The sequence below is a fragment of the Cnephaeus nilssonii genome, assembly GCF_951640355.1.
Source record: "Cnephaeus nilssonii genome assembly, chromosome: 16".
In the NCBI taxonomy this organism is placed as follows: Eukaryota; Metazoa; Chordata; class Mammalia; order Chiroptera; family Vespertilionidae; genus Cnephaeus; species Cnephaeus nilssonii.
The window spans coordinates 6921475-6942756 of NC_137087.1; the positions used below are offsets into that span (position 1 = coordinate 6921475).

Below are 21282 nucleotides of genomic sequence, written 5' to 3' on the forward strand. Positions count from 1 at the left end.
CTTACACCATACACAAGAATAAACTCAAAATAGATTAAAGACTTAAATGTTAAACTCAAAACCATAAAAATCCTAGAAGAAAACATAGGCAGTAAAATCTCAGACATTTCTCATAGTAATATTTTTTCTGATATATCTCCTTGGGCAAAAGTAACAAAGGGAAAAATAAGCAAATAAGACTACATCAAACTAAAATGTTTTTGCACAGCAAAGGAAATGATCAACAAAATGAAAAGACAGCCCACTGAATGGGAGAACATATTCACCAATGATATATCTGATAAGGGGTTAATATCCAAAATGTATAAAGTACTCATACAACTCAATGCCAGAAAAACAAACAATCCAATTAAAAAATGGCAAAGGACCTGATAGACACTTATCCAAAGAGGACATATAGATGGTCAATAGATATATGAAAAGGTGTTCAACATCACTAATCACCAAAAGTTGCAAATTGAAACCACAGTGAGACATCACCTCACACCTTTCAGAATGGCTATCATCAATAAGTCAACAAACAAGTGCTGGCAAGGATGTGGAGAAAAGGGAATCCTCATGCAAGGTTGATGGGAATGCAGATTGGTGCAGCCACTGTGGAAAGTAGTATGGAATTTCCTCAAAAAATTAAAAATTGAACTGCCTTATGACTCAGCAATTTCACTTCTGGGTATCCGAAGAAACCCAAAACACTAATACGAAAGACTATATGCACCTTTTTGTTCATTGCAGTATTATTGACAATAGCCAAGATTGGGAAGCAGCCCAAGTGCCCATCACTAGATAAGTGGATAAAAAAGGCTGTGGTACATTTACACAATAGAACATTACTCAGCCATAAAAATAAGGAAGTCTTACCTTTTGGACAGCATAGAAGGACCTGGAGAGTATTATGTTAAGTGAAATAAGCCAGTCAGAGGAAGACAAATACCATATGATTTCACTTATATGTGGAATCTAATGAGCAAAAGTAACAAACAAAATAGAAACAGACTCATAAATACAGAGAACAGACTGGCAGCTGTCATAGAAGAGGGGTGTTGGGGGGCTGGGTGGAAAAGGTGAAAGGATTAAGCAAAAAACATACAAACTCATAAGCACACACAACAGTATGGTGATTACCAGAGGGAAAGGGGTAGAGGGAGGTAGGAGAGGGGAAAGGGGGATAAATGGTGATGAAAGGAGACTTATCTTTGGGTGGTGAACACACAATACAATATACAGATGATATACAATTCTAGTACACCTGAAACCTATATAATTTTATTAATCAATTTCACCCCAATAAATTCAATAACAAAACTTTTTAAAGCAGCTATCAATGAAGGAGAAAACAAAAAACAATAGAGAAGCTAAACAAAGTAAAAGTTGGTTCTTTAAAAGGACTAACAATATGCACTACTATGTTCATAGCAGCCCAATTTACAATAGCTAAGATTTGGAAACAGCCTAAGTGCCCATCAGCAGATGAGTGAATTAGAAAACTGTGGTACATCTACACAGTGGAATACTACGCTGCTGTAAAAAAGAAGGAATTCTTACCATTTGCAACAGCATGGATGGACCTGGAGAGCATTATGCTAAGCGAAATCAGCCAGTCAGAGAAAGGTAAATATCACATGATCTCATTCATTCGTGGAATGTAAAGAACATCATAAACCGATGAACAAAAATAGATATAGAGACAAAGAAGCATTGAACAGACTGTTAAACTTCAGCGAGAAGGCAGGGGAGGGGTGAGGATGGGGGTAAAAGGTCAACCAAAGGACTCACATGCATGCATATAAGCATAACCAATGGATACATACACTAGAGGGGGGTGAGGGAATGTGCTGGGGAGTAGGGAGTGAGGGTGGCCGGGGGAGGTAAATGGGGGGAAAAAGGAGACATATGTACTACTATTTGTAATACATTAAACAATAATAAAATATAATAAAATAACTAACAAAAGAGACATTTCTGGTAAAACAAACTTAGAAATTAAAGTCAGAAATAAATAATATTATGAATCAAAAGTTGACATAACTACAATAAAGTAGACATTTAAAATAAGAGAGTCCATCAACCACTGTATGCCAATAAATTTAAAAACTTACATAAAAATAGAAAAATTATTAGAAAAATATAATTTGTTGAAATTGATGCAAGAATAAAATTTCTGAATATTTTTATAAATCTTAAATAAACTAAAGAATTAGTTTAAAATCTTCCTACTCAGTGAAAAAGGGGGGGGGGGGATAAAATTTTATACAGATGTTCTACCAAACATTCAAAGAAGTGATCAACAGATCGCAGGCAAGATAAATAAGAAGAAATCTATACATAGACATCTCTCCAGGGTTTCCAATCCGTGCTACACCCCTGAATTATCTGCGAAGGTTACTTGGCCCCTCTGAGCCTCAGTTTTATAAACACTAAATAACAAAGTACAACCTATTTTATAAGAAAGGTAAAATGATCACATGAGATAACATATGGAAAGTGCTTAGTATGTTGCCTGATACATGCTTTCTGTAATTGGCTGTAAGTACTGGCTATTGTTATTGATCAACACTTCCCACACTTTCCATACCAGGTTGAAACCCCATGTTTACCTGACTATGAGAGTTGCTAAAGCAAATCATCTCTGACCACCACCACACCTTTTTGCACCCAGCAGTGGGCGCACAGTAGGTGGTGCAGGCCTCCAGGAGGGAATCGCCTCACTCTCACGCATTACACCAGGCACCGGTGGGTGGGGGGGTACGGAGAATCCTCAAGCTCCACCCGCCTGACCACGCCCAGCCGCGCATGGCCACGCCCACTCCTAAGGGCATAAAGAGCCGTTGCCCAGCAGTGTGTGCTGTGCGGTAGCCCGGGCAGGAGGCCCAGCCATGCCCAAGAATGCAGTGGTCACCTTGCGCTATGGCCCATACAGCGCAGTCGGCCTGTCTGTGGAGCACCGCACCTTCCGCCTGGAGGGCCTGCAAGGTGGGCAGCCAAGCGCTGGAGGGCCATCAACACGCATGTGCCCAGGTATAGCTAGCCTCTGAGCATCCAGGAAGGTTGTGCTTTCTGTCTAGACCTTCCTTCCTTCCTCAGATCCAGAGCGAGTTCCACCTCCTCTGGAGAGTCTTCCCTGAACCCCCAGCACCCTGGGGTGAGTTAGCATCTTCCTTCGCCTTCCACTGCTTCAGTATAAGAATGGGACAAATAAGCATGCTCTGTGAGTCCTCGAGGTGTCAGGCAGTGTACACAAGTTACCTGGATAAAAAGAATTACCCCGATTTACGCAGTGGAACCTGAGGATCAGGAACGGTAAGTGACTTCTCCAGGGTCATATGGCTGACTGGAAAATGGCGGGGAGTCAATCCCTTGATCATTCATTCATGCAGCAGACCTTTACTGAGCACCTAATATGTGTCGGACACTCTTGTAGGTGCCTGGGACACGCTGGGGAACAAAGACATATGTCCTTGAAGTGTTGTATGTCCTTCTCATTGATGACTACTCACTGACCATAGTGCTACGACTGTGACAGAGGAACGTAATCATAGTGGGCCCTGCCACTGCCAGGACTGGAGGGGAGAGGGGAAACATCTGGAAGGGTTTACTTGCTGCAATTACACCTGAGTTCAGCGTCAAATAATGAAAACCTAATTAGGTAAAGAGAAGAAAGTTCATTCTAAACGGAGGAGCTAATATCTGTAAAGACTGGAAGCATGAACAAATGATGTATTTGTTGAACTTGTGGGAAGATGAGGTTGGAGAGGGAGGGGATCCTGCAGGGCCGTGTAAAAGTTCTAGGCAGGGGGATAAAACACTGGCTGCTGTGAGGACAGATGAGAGGGGTCTAGAATGGAAGCAGGGAGACAAGCCGGGGGCTGTTGGAGTGCCCGTGGGAGAGAGGACAGTAGCATGTGCCAGGACAGCCATAAAGGGTGGTAGGTGAACGTAAAAGCAATGGTACTCCCTAAAAAATTGTAGCTGGGAGGCAAGGGTCAAGTCCGTTCTGACTTGAACCAAGTGCTGATGGATGGAAATTGACAACACCAGAGATATTCCATTGGAGGAACATGCTTTACTTTGGACATTGTTGAACTTAGTGTGCTTTCAGCTATGTAAGCAGAGATTCTGAGTCAGCTCTGCAGTTCTGGAGTTCAGAGAAAAGGTCTGTTCTGGAGAGAGAAAAGTATGAGTCGTTGGCTTAGGGAGAACACATAGAGTGAGAAGAGAGCCTGAGACTGAGTCTTCATGAATTCCATTATATGACTCAAACCCAGAATGTTCCAGGCAAAATGCTATGCGAGTCCAGAGGACACTAAGTCAGCAATCATGGAAGGCCTCCTAGAAGAGGCGACATTTGCATTCTAGTTAGAGTGTGGGGAGAATTTTAGTGATCAGAGAAAACGGCTTTCTCTGAGAGAAGAGTTGATTGAGAAATTTCTGTTGTAAAAAACCCAGTATTATGTGGTAATGCTTAAAATGTTTGTAGTCGTGGCTAAGGACACTGCCTAAATAATTAACTTTTTGCTTGTTCCCCATCTGATGAACTGGGCCCACTCACCAACTCATCACCTCATAACCCACTTTTAGTTTGTTCAGTAAATAATGAGACTAAGCAACTATAGCATTTCCTTAAAAATAAGGTAGATCTGGCTTCTGATCAAGATGGCAGTGTACCTGGAACATGGGACTTGGAAATTCCCACAACCACATCAAAATTACAACCAAACTACAGAAGAACCATCGTTCAGAACTGTCTGAAATCTAGCTGAACAGAAGACTTATAACTAAGGTATAAAGAAGAAGCCACATCAAGACTGGTGGGAGGGGTGGAGACACAGAATAGGCTGGTCCCACAACCACATGTGGTTAAAAATTGGGAGGAATATCTTGGCTGCCAAGGTTCCCCCTGAAAAGCCAGCGGTCCCAGCCCCACCCCAGAATCCTCAGCCCAGGATTCCAGTGGCTGGAAGAGAAATCTTCAAAACTTCTGGCTGTAAAGACCAGCGGAGACTGTGGCTGAGTGAGACGAAGGGCCCGCACGTAGAGACTCCGTTTCACTGGCTCTGAGCTCCAGCACCGGGGCAGCAGCTTGAAAGACACCAGAGGCGTGTGGGACGAACTGAACTGTCTGGAGGAGCAGCTTTCTCCCAGGCAGAAGTGCTGGCAGAGGCCATGGTTCCTTTGCTGAGCCCTCCCCTAACAAAGCCAGCAGGCAGGCACCGTATTTGAGTCTCCATCAACCTGGCTGACACCATTTCCCCCACCCTGGTGATTCCCAGAGGTCCCGCCCCCCACCCAAGCCTTTTCCAGGGTTTTTCCATACAAATGGCCTGTATTGGCTCATGCTGCCGACTTTCCTAAAAGCTTTCAAACGAGCAACATCTGGCCTCTGTGTATCCTGTACCTCTTGCTAAGTGGCCCCAGTACTAGCACTGGTGGCAGCTGGCCCTGGTCCTCAGCTTGGGCTCTCCCAGGTACCTCCAAGCCCAGCACAAGTAGCAGCCTTCTGTGGATTGCTTTTAGCTTCTGCTGTGTGGCCTTGGGCAGGACACAGGTGGCAGCTGACCTTGGCCCACACCTCCCAGCACATGTGGTAGACAGCTTCAGAACAAACTGAAGCGCCACCCAATCACCTCAATAGGCAACACATTCAAGGCATGGACTCAGTGGGTACCTGAGACCTGGTAAAGTGAGTTCAGCTCACTGGAATTGGCCTCTGCACTGCTGATTCTCCATGGTGGTCACAGCCTATATTTGCAGCCGATTGGCCTGGAGGTAAATCCATCCCATTGACTTGCCAATAGCAATCAAGGCTCAACTATAACAGGAGGATGCACACAGCCCAAATGGAAGGCACACCTGGAGCTCCCAGCTTGGGTGACTGGGGAGGCTGAGTGAGACCTACAGTGGAACCTGGGTTCTCAAACTTAATTCATTCCAGAAAACTGTTTGGGAAGCAATTTGTAAGAAAACTGAAGCATTTTTTCCCATTAGAAATAATGTAAATTTAATTCATCTGTTCCAGAACCCCAAATGATTCCCTGTTTTAACCTTTCCTATATACAGTACATGTCTACTATACTGTTTAACCTATAAATAAACACATTTAAAACAAAAAGGAGATGAAATATAAATGAAAATTTTTTAAAAAGGGAATGAAATGTACAGTAAAAAAATGAAAATTTATGTCCACACCAGAACTTAACTTTAATGTTGAGAGCTATTGCCTCTGAAGTGCTTTCACTGGCTAACTGCTTTTCATTTATCCAAATCAACAATTTTTCTACCTCTCAGCATGTGATCATTGTTTCATGAGCACTTTCACACCCTTAACATCAGCACTCCTGATGGCCTCTTTATGTTTTAAAATTTAGCTAATCAGCGATTTCTCCATGCCATACTAGGTAGCCAGATTAGACACATGAACATCTTGATTATACTTGGCAATGATTTCTTTTGTAAGATCTATTGTTCTCACAACTTTCCTTTTCACTTTGCTGCTATCACTAACCTTCTTAGGACCCATGGTGGCTTACTGTATGTATTTAATAATAATAATCAGCAACAAAAGCAAAAACAAAAACAAAAAAACAAAAATATTCACAGCACAATTTCCTGAGCGTTTAACAATGCAAAGTTTAGCAGTAGGCTGACTCATACTCGCACATTCTCTCCTTTGTTTGTCACCTGAGAGGTATCATACAGGTATCAGCATGAAAGGGTTGTTGTTTGGGGAACCAAAGTTTTATTCAACAACCAGGACATTTTTCCATTGATAAACTTGGTTGAAAACCAAATTGTTTGAGATGGGAGACGTTCAAGAACCAAGGTTTGACTGTACTCCATAAGGTCTACCAAGACTAGGAGATGTAGCAGCTCTAACCTTATACATAGAAACAAACACAGGGAGGCAGCCAAAATAAGGCAATAGAGAAACATGTCCCAAATGAAAGAACAGAGCAAAACTCCAGGAAAAGAACTAAACAAAATGGAGACAAGCAATCTACCAGATTCAGAGTTCAAAATACTGGTTATAAGGATGCTCAATGTACTAAGGGGAAGAGTAGAAGAACTTAGTGAGAACTTTAACAAGATAGAAAACATGAAAAGAACCAGTCAGAAATGAAGAATACATTACAAGGAATCAACAGTTAGAGTAGATAAATCAGGAGGATCAATCAGTGATTTGAAGGTAAGGAAGCAGAAAATACCCAATCTGAATAGCAACAAATACATTTTTTAAAATGAGAATAGTGTAAGGAACCTCTGAGATAACTTTAAGTATACCAAAATTCACATCATGGGTGTGCCAGAAGGAGAAGAGAGAGAGAGCAAGAAATTAAAAACCTATCTTAAAAATAAAGAAGGGAAATTTATCTAACCCTGTGAAGGAACTAGACATACAAGTCAAAGAAGCACAGAGAGTCCCAAACAATATAAACCCAAAGAGACCCACATCAAGACACATCATAATTAAAATGTCAAAATGACAAAGAGAGAATTTTAAAAGCAGAAAAAGAAAAGCAGTTAGTTACCTACAAGGGGAGCTCCTATAAGATTGTCAGCTTATTATTCAACAGAAACTTTATAGACCAGAAGAGATTGGCATGAAATATTCAAAGTGATGAAAGGAAAGGACCTACAGCCAAGATTACACTATCATTTAGAATTTAAGAACAGATAAAGAGCTTCCCAGACAAGAACAGCTGAAGAAGTTCATCACCACCAAACCAGTAGTATAAGACATGTTAAAGGGTCTTCTTTAAGAAGATCAAGAAAAAAAAGATTAAAAATCTGAATAATAAAATGGAAATAAAGAAATATCTATTAACAATCAATTTAAATGTAAATGGATTAATTGCTCCAATCAAAAGAGAAAGAGTGGCTGAATGGAGAAGAAAACAAGACCCATACATATGCTGCCTACAAGAGATTCACCTCAGACTAAAAATACACAGAGACTAAAAGTAAAAGGATGAAAAAATATATTTTATGCAAATATATATTTAAAAAGCTGGGGTAGCAATACTTATACCAGACAAAATATACTAGTACTTTAAAACAAAGGTTATATAACAAGAGACAAGGAATGACCCAGCAATTCCACTTCTGGGTATTTATCCAAAGAAACCCAAAACACTAAATCAAAAAGACCTATACATTCATATGTTCATTGCAGCATTATTTATAATAGCCAATATATGGATGCAACCTAAGTGTCCATCACTAGATGAATGAATAAAGAAAAGGTGGTGCATATATACAAAGGACTATGACTCAGCCATAGAAAGAGTGAAATCTTGCCATCTGCAATAATATAGATGGACCTAGAGGGTATCGTGCTAAGTGAACTAAGTCAGACAGAGACAAATGCCAGATGATTTCACTTATAAGTGGAATCAACAAAATAAAAATAAACAAAAAAGCAGAACAGAAACAAACTCATAAACACAGAAAACATTTTTTAAATATATGTTATTGATTTCAAAGAGAGGGAAGGGAGGAGAGAGAGAGAAACATCAATGATGAGAGAGAATCATTGATCAGCTGCCTCCTGCACACCCCCTAGTGGGGATCGAGCCTGCAACCCAGGCATGTTCCCTGACCAGGAATCGAACCCTGACCTCCTGGTTCATGGGTAGATGCTCAAGCAACTGAACCACACCGTCTGGGCACAGAAAACATTTTGATGGTTGTCAGATGGGAGGAGATTTGGGGGGGAAGCGCGGTGAAAAAAGTGAAAAGATTAAGAAGTGCAAATTGGCAGTTACAGAATAGTCATGGGGATATAGCCTACGAAATATAGTCAATAATATTGTGATAACTACAGGGTGACCCCCAAAATATGCACTTTGAATAATTATTAATTCCAGTGGACTAAATCTGAAAAGAAAGAAACATCAATTGAGCTATCAGCTGCTAAGTGTGCATACGTTTTTCTGGCAGCAGGAGGGGTGGGAGGGTCACCCTATATATATGGTTCTAGGTTTATCATGTGATCACTTTGTAAGTTATTTAAATTTCTAACCACAGGGTTGTATACCTTACAGTAATATACTTTTGAATGTCAATATTAAAAATAAGGTGGATTTTAGACTGCTGGAAAGTAATCTACATTCAAGAGTTCTGTGAACCTTTGTGCTTCCTCTGTCTTTAGGCTTTTGACTTTTGCAGACATTTCTTTTCCCCAGCCCTAGGGGTTACGAATTCCTCTTTCCCAACCAACTCTCATATTTTCTGTCTTAGTTCAGCTATTTCTTTTCATACTATTTTTAGTGTGGTAAAATATAGGGTGTCCCCAAAAAATGTATATACACTTTAACAGCTGATAGCTCAAATGATGTTTCTTTCTTTTCAGATTTAATTCATCAGAATTAATAATTATTCAGTGTTATGTATTTTGCTGGGACACACTGTATATAACAAAATTTGTCGGTTTAACTATTTTTACGTGTACAATTCAGTGCCATTAATGACATTCAAAATGTTATGCAATCGCCCTGGCTGGTTTGGCTCAGTGGCTAGGGTCCTGAAGGGTCCCAGGTTGGATTCCAGTCAAGGGCACATGCCTGGGTTGCTGGCTCGGTCCCCAGTAGAGGGCATGCAGGAGACAGCTGATCAATGATTCTCTCTCATCGTTGATGTTTCTGTCTCTCTCCCCCGCTCCCTTCCTCTCTGAAATAAATAAATATATATATATTTTAAAATGTTATGCAATTATCATCCCTATGTATTTCCAGAATTATTTAATACCCCAAACAGAAACTCTGTATCCACTGATCAATAATTCCTTATCCCGCCCTCAGCTCCTGCTAACTTCTAACCTACTTTCTGTCTTTATAACTTTGCCCAATATAGATACTTTATGTAAGTAAAACCATACAATATTTGTCTTTTGTGCCTGGCTTATTTCACTTAGCATACTATTTTAAAGTTTCATCCATGTTGTAACATGAATTAGCATTTTCTTCCTTTTTATGGCCAAATAATAGTCTATTGTATGTATATATCTTTTTTTTTTTTTAATCCATTCATCTGTTGATGAACTCTTTGCTTCTTCCCACTTTTTGGTTATTGTGAATAAGCTGCTATAAATATAGGTGTGCAAGTATCTGAGTCCCTGTTTATAATGTTTTGTGGGCATGTAACTAGGAGTGGAATTGCTGAGTCATATGCTAATTCTATGTATAACTTTTTGAGGAAATACCCAACTGTTTTTACAGCAGCTGCACTATTTTACATTCCACTAGCAACATATAAGGATTCCAATTTCTTCACATTGTTGCCAACACTTTATATATTCTGGGTACTAGACCGTTGTCAGATAAATGACTTGCAAATACTTTCTCCCATTCTATAAGACACTTACTTAATATTGTCCCTTGATGCACAAGAAGTTTAAAATTTCATGAAGTTAGGTTTTTCTGTTTTCCTTTTGTTGCCTTGCGTTTGATGTTTAAGAAATCATTGCAAAAATCTAAGGTCATGCAGAATACTATGTTTTCTTCTAAAAGTTTTATAATTTCTAAATTTAGATCTTTGATCCATTTTGAGTTAACTTTTATATATGGTGTAAGATAAGAGTCCAATTTCATTGAAAAGATATTCATGTGGGAACTTCTGGTAAAGATGGCAGAGTAGGTAAATGCTGTGCTCACCTGCTCCCATGACGACATAAAAATCACAACTAAATTATAGAAGAATCACACTTGATAACCACCTGAAGATTAACTGAATTTCTATAACTAAGAATATAATAAAGATGTCATATTGAGACTGGTAAGAGGGACAGACACATGGAACAGGAAGTCCTACCCACATCCATGGCATGACAATTAAGAAAGAATTGGGAAGGATACACCAGGTTCCCCAGCCAGGGCACCACTGCTGGGAAGAGAAGTCCCTGTAACATCTGACTGTGAAAACCAGTGGGGTGTGCGGCCAAGTGAGATGGAGGGCTGCCGGAATCCTAGACATTCCTCTTGAGGAGCTGTCAATGGACTCACTCAAAAACTCACTGTAGGATCCAGTGCGGGGAAAACAGCTCAAAATGTGCCAGGGACCTACAAAGAGGAACTAAACTGACTAGCTTCAGGGTGAGGACTAGAGGGGCTGGGCTCAGGGCAGCTCTCTCCCTAAAAGTGCTGGTAGGTGCCATTGTTTCTTTGTTGAGCCCACCCAGCACTCAGCCAGCCCTGGTGCAGGCAAGTGCCAAATCTGTTCTCTCCATTAACATAACTAACACTGTTCCCCTGATGGTTCCCTGAGACCCAGCTCCACCCAACTTGTGTGTCCAACCTGAACTGCTTCCAGTGGCTTTTGAACACAGTGGTTTACCTCAGCTCATGCTGGGATTGTCCTAAAATCTTTCAGAGGTCTACACACCCCCAAATAAGCAGCAGGAAGCTGCACCTCTTGCTGAGTAGCCCTAAGCCTGGCACAAGCACTGACAGATCTCAACTTGCATTATAACACGATGAGGTTGGCCCCAAGACAGGCAAAGCTGTGGCCAGTGGTGGCTTGGAAAGTAGCCTTAATTAAATGACCACAAGCTGGACCCAAATGCAGCTGACCTCAGCTCACATCTCCTGGAACCAGTGGCAGCTGGCCCCCGTCCACAGCATGGCCTCGCCTGAGCACCTCCAAGCCCAACACAACTGGCAACCGGATGCATATTACTTTGTAGCTCCCACCAGGTGACTCCAAGCTGGCACAAATGACCATTACCCTGGCCTGCACTATAACCCTTTCAAAGAGGCTGCATATATACCTAGTGGCTATTACCCTGGCCTGCACTATAACCCTTTCAAAGATAGCCACCTATATACCTAGTGGCTATCTTCAGACCTCACCAGAGCACCATCCAAACAGCCCCACAAACAAAGTACCTGAAGGATGAATTCAATTGACACCAGAGCCCTACAAAAGTAACTCCTGCTCTGTGGGGGTCACCTCCATACAACAGCTTCCTTGCTATAGTTACAGCCAGCCCTCATAGTCAGTAAGCCTTGGGGTCAGTCCCACCCACTGATGTACCAACAGTAATCAAGCTCAGCTAGAATAAGAGGGCACACACAGCACACAAGAAATACCCTACATGATCAGGGAGACTGCACAAATATGCCACACAGGATACCTACTACATAAGGCCACTCTGCCAAGACTCGGAGATGTAGCAGATCTATGTAACACAAAGAGGCAAACACAGAAAGGCAGCCAAAATTGGAAGATGGAGAATCATAACACAAATGGAACAATAAGACAAAACTCCAGAAAAAGAACTAAACAAAATAGATACAAGTAATCGACTACATACAGTGTTTAAAACACTGGTCATAAGGATGCTCAATGAACTTAGGGGAAGAGTAGATGAACTTTGTGAGAACTCAACAAAGAGATAAAAAACATTAAAAGAGAATCAGAAGTAAAGACTATAATAACTAAAATGAAGAATACATTAGAGAAAATCTACAACAGATTAGATGAAGCAGAGGATCAAATCAGTGATCTGGATAACAGGGTAACAAAAAATCTCAATTGGAGAAAAATCTCAAAAAGCCAAAAGGAAAAAGAAATTTTAAAATGAGGACAGTTTAAGGATGTTTGGACAATATTAAGCAAGATAACATATCATAGGGGTATCAGAAGGAGAAGAAAGAAGAAAGAAAATCTATAGGAAGAGATAATGACCAAAAACTTTCCTAACCTGGTAAAGTAAATGGACATACAAGTCCAGGAAGCACAGAGAGTCTCAAACAAGATCCAAAGAGGCCCACACCAATACACATCATAATTAAAATGCCAAAGGTTAAAGACAAAGAGATAATCTTAAAAGTAGCAAGAAATAAAAGCAGTTTCCTACAAGGGAGCTCCCATAAGAATGTCAGCTGACTTCTCAACAGAAGCTTTGCAGGCCAGAAGGGATTGACATGAAATATTCAAAGTGATGAAAGGCTAAGACCTACAACCAAGATTGTTCTATCCAGCAAGGCTATCATTTAGAATCAAAGGAGAGATAAAGAGTTTCCCAGACATTAAATAACGTAAGTAGTTCATCACCACTAAATAAGTATTACAAGAAATGATAAACGAACTTCTTTAAGAAGGAAAGAAAAGATAATGAAATATGAATACAAAAATACAGGAAAAAGATAGTCATTGGGAGTGCGAGGGCGGGGGGGGGGGGGGGGGCGGGGGCGAGGGGAGGAGTTCTAAAATGGTGGTGGATTAAGTAGAAGCTACATTGACACTCTCCCAGGACCAAACTGGAATTACAACTAAAATTCAGAAAAGAAAAAAAAAAACATCCTGAATAATCAACTGAAAACTAGCTAGAGAGAACCCTGATAACCAAGGACTGAAAGTGGAGACCACATAGAGACTGGTAGGAAGTGCAGAGGCACAAGAGGGCTGGCTGGGCTCCCACAGACAGCAGCTGAAGTTCTGGAGGGATATCTCAGCTATCGGGGGTTCCCACTGAGAACTCTGGGGTCTAAACCCCAAACTTGGCTCCCCAGCCCAAAGCACCAGAACTGAGAAAGGTGCCCACATCTGGTTGTGGAAAGCAGCAGGGTTGTTGTCTGCTAAGGAAAAATGGCTGGCAAAGCAGCAACTCACTTTGGGCTCTGGCAGAGGGAGGGCAGAGTGGACTAGAGCTGTGTGTGGAGAATCCCGGGGTGAGGGCTCTGAGGTTAGAGCATGGAAGGCAGCCACCCCGGTTTCCTGTGCTGAGTCATTCCCTCATAATGCAGAGGATATCTTTCTCGAGAGGACATTTTCCATCCAGGCAGCTTTTGCCTGGGAGGGAAGCAATTGCCCCACCCTGTTGGAAAACCTCTCACCCACCCTGTAGAGTCTATGCCTTGCTGTGGTCTATAGCCTGAGACAAATTAAGACTGAAAATAACAATCAGACCACAGGCAGAGGTGGGTCTCTGGAGGCTTTGAGCCTTTGTCTGATCTCTTTCTGGACCTGGGGGTTGGAAAGACAGACTTTGGTGCACATCTTGGTCATTTCCAAAGGCACCCAGCCCCAGCAGAGGGAGGCACAAGCTGTGGGTTGCTTATAGCTCCAAACAGTGCTCAGGGCCAGTCACAAACAGTGTCTGACATTGTCCTGCACCAGAGATTGGGACTCCTAGCTGATCTAACTAATACACAGACTCAAACCCAAACAGGGAGCCAAAATGGGGAGATAAAAAAATGAGCCCCAAATGAAAGAACAAGAGAATTCTCCAGAAGAAGAGCTAAATGAAATGAAGATAAGAAATTTATCAGATAGTTTCAGTTTTTTTCTTGTAATTGATTTCTAGTTTCTTACTGTTGTGATCAGAGAAGATGCTTGATATTATTTCAATCCTCTTAAACTTACTGAGCCTTGTTTGTGTCCTAATGTGTGGTCCAGCCTTGAAAATGTTCTATGTGCACTTGAAAAGAATGTATATTTTGCAGCTTTGAGGTGAAATGCTCTGAATATATCAATTAAGTCCATCTGATCTAGTGTGTCATTTAAGGCTGCTGTTTCCTTGTTGATTTTCTGTTCAGAAGATCTATCTGTTGATAGCAATGGTTTATTAAAATTCCCTACTACGACTGTATTACTCTTGACCTCCAAGGGAGCAGGGATTCTTCTCTGTTCTGTTCTTTGCTGTGTCCCAGTGTCTGGAATTGTGCCGGGCATATTTTAAGGATCAAGAAAGATTAGTTAAAATGAACCTACATGGAGCTGAATGCTAGAACCACCGGAGGTGAGACTGCAGAGGAAGCAAGGAAAAACAGTCCGGGCAGACGGTAGGACATGACAGTGGTCCCTCAGGTGGGGGCTGACGTAGAAAAGAACCTGGAGGCACAGGAGGCAAATGAGATGAGAATTGCAAGAAGAAAATGGCTAATGGGCACCAAACTGTTAAGTAGGAATTATCTTTAGAAAAAGATGAATTCATAGTTGATGAAGGACCTGGGGAAAAAGTGTTCTCAAAGACTTGAGGAGGGAGGGTACACTGGCACAGTAAGTAACTTTGGAGGGCAACTTGACAGTATCTTAAAATTTAACATGTACTGTGGACTCCAGCTATGCCGTTTCTCAATTTTACACACACACACACATACACACACACACGCGTACACACACACACACACACACACACTTGCACATGTACCTGGAGGCATCTTCTTCCTTTACATTTCTTGATTACTGAAAAATAGGAAACACCCAGATAAAGGAATGGCTGAATAAATTGCTGTACATTTGTCACATGACATGCAATGTAGCTGATCTATGTACATTGGTAGGACTGGATCACCACGCCACAGTGTTCAAGGAATAAAGTATGTTCCTGAATTCCATATGCATTGTGATCCCACCTCCACTGAAAAAAGACAAAAGGCAGGAGGGGGGATAATTATGTGTAATTTAAAATTTTTTGTCCACTTCTATAATTGTAAGGGTTTTTTTTAAGTCATGGGTCTGCATCATAACCTGTAAAACTTTAGTGTAAAAGTATTTTATTTTATTTCTTTACAGGCAATAATAAAAAGGCTATTTATTATACAACAATTCCGTAAATTTTACCTAGTTTCAAGAATAATGCATGTAATTACAATGAGAGGTAGAAACACTGTATTAAAGACCTAAGAATACAAACATCATATAAATAAGTGTTCAGATTAACTGCTGGAATTTCATACAGATAAATAAGGTAAATTACATTACTTCGTCAAAATAAAGGGAAGCTTTGTGTGTGTTTTTTTTTATCATGACACTAAATTAGATTAATGACAAAGAGCTTCTGTGCAATTTGTCAGTTCAAATTTATTATCTAAAAGGATTAGAATAGAAGGATTAAAACTGGAGAGTGGTTTATTCAAGTATTCAAGCAGGTAAATAAAAGAAACCAAATAATGTACAAAGTAGGAACCATTTCTGGAGGGATGTTAACTGCCCACCTTCTCCATAACCAGCTATTTGGTAAACTGTCAGGATTAAGATGGAAAACACGTATTAGGCTACAGAGCTACCATTTTCCTGAGAGAAAACAAACCTCACTTCTCACTAATTTCATGTAGGCATCCCCATCATTAACAAGCCTTAGATCCCCAACATGACTTGACCCGGTTAGAATTCTAGACGGTATCCCTTGATTGACATTGTTTTCTAACACTGCCCAATAAACCAGCTGTTAAGAAGCCAAGAAGTCCCAGCCATCAATGCACATTCCGCGTGCACAATAAAGAACGCAACCAAAGGCCAACAGCTGCAACTCAAAAACATCACGGGAAAACCTGGGGTGCAGATGAAGAGGTTAAACACACGCAAAGGTTCACCTGAACGCAGGTTCTTACCACTGAAAAGTCTACTAGCGATTACGTGTGATTCTGGAAAGGGTGTGTGTATACAATCAAGTAAAGTATTTTTCAAAAAAAAAAAGTATTTTAAAGCAATAACGGAGGTGGACCTGAGCGTTCATCTCCTGAGGCGCAGGAGGGACGGGGTGAGCCATTGACTGTGTGGAGGGCTCTTCACTCCTGAGAGCGCAGGTTCAGCGTGGGCAGAGGAAGCAGAGGGCACAGGCGGCTCTTCCCACGGTAGGGGAGCCGAGGAGTATTTTGAGAAGATCAAGGGGAGAATTGTTATGGTTGAAGGAGACTTAAGTATCGCAAGGTATCAGCAGGTGGTTGATTTTTAAAGTTAGCTTTGTATATTCCTGAGTGATGATTTGTATTATACTGGCAGCCAACATTTCACTGAGGGCCGGTGACACAGGCCAGAGTGTTAACCGGAGCCAGGCAGGCAGCATCTGCTCCTCCTCCCTCCCGGCCCCACACGCCCCGACCACTGCAGCCTCAACGCGAACACCACACCAGGCAGAGCGGTGCCCTCGCAGGCCCCTTCTGTAAAATCCGCATCTGAATTCTGTGTGTTTCTTTAAAAACCATAGCTCTTTGTCATTTCCCGAAGACTGCTGGCTTTGGGAATGTGTTTGATCTTTCCTGAACTCACTATGCCTTAAGCAATCTGAACCTTTTCGTTCTTTCTTCATTATAATAGCTCAGCAAAAAGGTCTCTACTATGGCTTCAATCCTGGTGAAACTAAATAACTAATGCTTAACAAAAAGTTCTAAGTAGTTCCCCAGGCCATGTTGCTCCTTGCCTGGTACTTAAGTTTGCCAAATGACCTGCTGAAGGGAACTAGGAGGAATTGAAACCATCCATACAAATCAGAGTCTGCCTATTTAGTTAGGGTGCGGTGTGACATCCACCCGCCCCTCGCTCGGCATTAGCCACACACTAACGGTCGTCAGCATTGCATCTGCATAAGCAGAGAGCGGGACAGGCCTGTCTGTCTGTGCGCCTTGACTTCCTAACCAGCGCGTTTAAATCATTCACAGATGGTGCACACGCCCCCAGCACCGGGAAGGGGGAGCTTTTCTGTGTCCCTTCCGTTTACCCAGATCCCACTTGAAGAATGAGGCGCCACTTCAAAGAAGCAGGCATTCTGCGGGGGGCCTACAGCTTCGGGTTGATTTATGCTGGAGGTTAGCCACTGCCTTTGCAGAGACTTTGTTGCGTGGAGTATATTTATCTGACCTTTCTTTGAATAGACAACCCATGGCCGTTCATAGAACAAATGGGTCCTCCATGTAGAGAAGTTGGCATTTGCATGAGCTGCAGGAATTCTGGTGCTGCTTCGAGTTTTATCCCTTAAGCCTGCACTGGCCGCCCTCCCGCCGGGCTCAGCGCATCCTGGACTGAGGAGAAGGGATGGGTGTCCTGAGAGTAATTTACGATCTAGTCTCAGATGGCTTATCGCTTTAATAAGTCAGACTCGGGTCACTCAGGGTCCAAAACAGTCATTGGAGGTGCCCAGCGCCATTGTGAGCTTGTTTATTCCGTGAGTTTCATTAACACCAGGCACCCGGTTTGGGGGGGGGGGGTAAAGAGGGGGCTGTGGTCGGTGAGGGAGAGGCATGCCCTTAAAGGCCGCGAGAGCGCCAAGTGAGGAGTTATTTGCTCTCTTGGGACTTCTTGTTGGGCTTCATTCACTTAGACCCCATTAGTCGGCACCCCCACCTCCACAGGGTGGCTTGACTCTTTGATGGTTCAAATCCAGTGTCTTAGCTACACCCTGCCATGAAGAGTGCCGCTGTTCTCCTAAAACAAACCCCAAACTCACTGCTGCGTGAGGCTCGGTCAGCTGCAGGGTGCACAGCCTCCCGGGGTCGCCCCTGCAGCGCCCTCCTCACTTACACTGTGCTCGCTGTGACAGCCCCGGCAGGGCCTGCACCCTCCTCCCCGGAACCCCCAGGCCTCAGCACCGAGCCCCAGAAGGGGGTTGGGGAGTGCGAGTGGAGAAGCTGTTTGGTTCCCGATTTTTCCTGTCCTGTTGGACTCCATTTCCCAGGAACGTCTTCAGACAAGGGAAAGTCAAGGTCACAGAGGCTGAATTGCCTCCTATCTACCCACTGGGAGCTCTTCCCTCTCCAGCCACCGCCCCCCCTCCACACACACACACACACACACACACACACACACACACACACACAGGAAGGTGCTGCTGGGACTGTATGATCCCCAGAACCCTGTAGAGATCTATGCTTCCTAGACGACCCACTGGCCATTCCTGCGGGGGCCCCGCTTCATTTAAACCAGCCATGGGTAAAGCTGAGTGCCTTCCTCCAAAGGTATTTGGGAACAAGACCTTTAACTAGGATGCGATGACAAACATGCCGAGGGAAAAGGTGCGGAGTCTGTGGAGCCGGGTTGGCTGACACAAAGTCAATTAGGGCCGCCACCGGGTGCCCATGGAGCGCTGTCTTGTTAATGGAGATCCTCGCTGAGTTACTTTCCGAAGTTCCTTTCCAGAAGTGAAATTAAAATCACGCAATTAAAATGCTCACAGTCGGGGCTTGCTGTTCTTGAACTGATTGAAAGATGAAGTGGGCATGCCAACATTATGAAAAAGCAATTGTCTCTGTGATTAAATACAATTAACTGACATAACTGTCTGCTTTTCACCACGTAAGACTGATTGAAATGCTAAGGCTTTAAAAAAATGGTCCCATCTGATTTTTCTTTTTATCCTCACCCAACTTCTGGCCCGCTCTAACACCAAGGTTAGGGGGGAACACATCGAAAAACTGGGGAGAAACGTGTTGGGAACCACAGAGCTCCAGGCTATTCCATGCACACTGTTGCTGCTAAGCCCACACACGCTTGCGTTTCTCCAACAGAGAATAAACCTAACAATGTTTCTGTCCTGATCTCCACGGAAGGAGCCGTTGAATGTGATAACCAACATGCCCGTTCCGAAGGTGAGAATAAAAGTTTAGTCCATTAGCTTTATTAAAAATATTTTTGACTATTATAGAAAAGTCGGAAAACATGATAAAAGAATAAAGAGAAAAAACTCATAATCTCACCAGAGAAAGATAATCACTGGGCATTTTTTATACTACATATACATATTTTAATTAATATTGAAAATGTAGTTTATCTGTAGGCTGATTTTTGCTTATATTACAAATATTTTCGTGCTATTAAAAAGTCATAGACATCTTCATAGTATTGGGCATGTAAGTTAGTCACAGTATTTTGCTATTATAAAATAGAGAATAAAATATCTTGTTGCAAAAAGTCTGATTTTTTCCTCAGGAAGACTTCTTATAAGTGCAATTTCCTTGGCCAGAGATTAGAATCATTCTTTTTAATTCTAATTTTTGAGGCTTCTAAGGTTTTTTTCATGTACTGTCAAATTGCCCCTCGACAGCTTCCATCAGCAAGGTCAAAAGTCACCTAATTTCACCAATTCTCTAAAACACTGAGCACTGTCTATTAAAAAACCTCAGAAGCTCTTCCTAGAGAACGCTCATATTCTCAGATCGTGTGGGTCTGGATCAAATCACAGCCGATCTTGAAATGCTCAGTCTGGGCTGTGCCTCTCAGAGACGTGAGGGCACTCTGGGGCCAGCGCCAGGCAGTGCCCACCAGGACAGCGGAGTTGTAGCCATGAGCAACTGGAGAGCAGACCGGCTGCTGGGATCCGTGAGGACATCTGCGTGCCACGGTAATGGGCAGTCTGCCTGCCCCCACACCCCTTTCTCTCTCTTGCAGCTGTGCTGGCTGCAGATGGACACCTGGTCATTCTAGAGAAGATGGACGACTGGAATGTGGTGGAGCTCAGCGTGAACGAAGAAGTTGTCTTCCACTGCAACATCAAAGACTTGGAATTCGGTAACCCCCCTCCCCCCTCCCCCCAGCGTGGCCTTCTCTCGAGCGCCCTCAGCTTCCAGCTGAAGGGGTCAGTGTGCCGTGCCCAGATTCAACCGGGCTCCTTTCTGAGTCTCACACTCTTCCTTAGAGCCCCTGCCCTGTGGCCCTGAATGAGTGCATCCTAAACCACATACAGGAAAGTGCTTGGTGCTCTCGGCTTCTTCCCGGAACACTGGGGACAGAGAGAGGCAGAAAGAAAACGAAGTTTTAGCTCTAGACTTCAAATAGATGATGGGAATTTAGAGATAATCGGTTGTTGGGGGAGGGGGTGTGTGCATTTTAATAATGTGTGTTTTATTATGTTATCTTCAAAACAAATGTTGTTTCATTTTGACTATTCTGTCTAAGCTGCATAAGACAGAGTTGGTATGCCAGTCGTACACAGTTAGTCCGCGATATTCTAAGGATTTCTTTGCACTGGTGAGCTGCTGGCCTGGCAGGCTGGCATCAGGCATACCTCACTCTGCCCAGAAGTAAACGCTTTCACAATCCACTAATGCTCTATTAAAGACCAGCTAGCCAGTGCCATGCCTGTGTACTGTGAAAATGCTCTCCCAGTGGGAGCCATATGTGTGTCCTATATGACATTGAATTGCATATAAAGCTGACCACAGGAAAGTCTACCTGTCTCCCTAGGAGGTGATGGTAAACTAGACCCTCTGTGCCAAGAGGCCAGGATAGCCGTGCTAAATGCCTACTGATCTCGTGGAAACGGGCATCTCAAGACAAAAGAACAGCAACTGCCTCAGGCGTTCGGTGATGCAAACAACAGCAGCCATTCGGGCCATGGGCGCCAGCACTACCTTCAGAACAAGGCGACGACTCCAGCCTGCCCTGCTGCACGGGCTGCACACCAGGCTGCAGGGAAGCGGGTCCACACAGCAAGCAGACCACGTCACTGGCTGAGTGTCTCATCTGAACCCATAGGGAGGCCCTCCAATATCAGGTACATGTCGAGCTGAAGGAAATAATAAAATGCAATCTCATACCAAAGCGCCGTCTCTTACTAATAAAGCACAGCCGCCG

General features: G+C 42.9%; 1 protein-coding gene across 1 annotated transcript; it reads left to right on the forward strand.

Annotated features, from left to right (window-relative positions):
- Positions 1-2873: 2873 nt before the first annotated feature.
- LOC307112754 (UPF0728 protein C10orf53) lies at positions 2874-20957 on the forward strand (the record flags this gene model as incomplete). Its single annotated transcript, XM_079793700.1, has 3 exons — positions 2874-2970; positions 20098-20217; positions 20893-20957. 3 exons carry the CDS (start codon positions 2874-2876, stop codon positions 20955-20957), a joined length of 282 nt encoding a protein of 93 aa, XP_079649826.1.
- Positions 20958-21282: the final 325 nt, after the last annotated feature.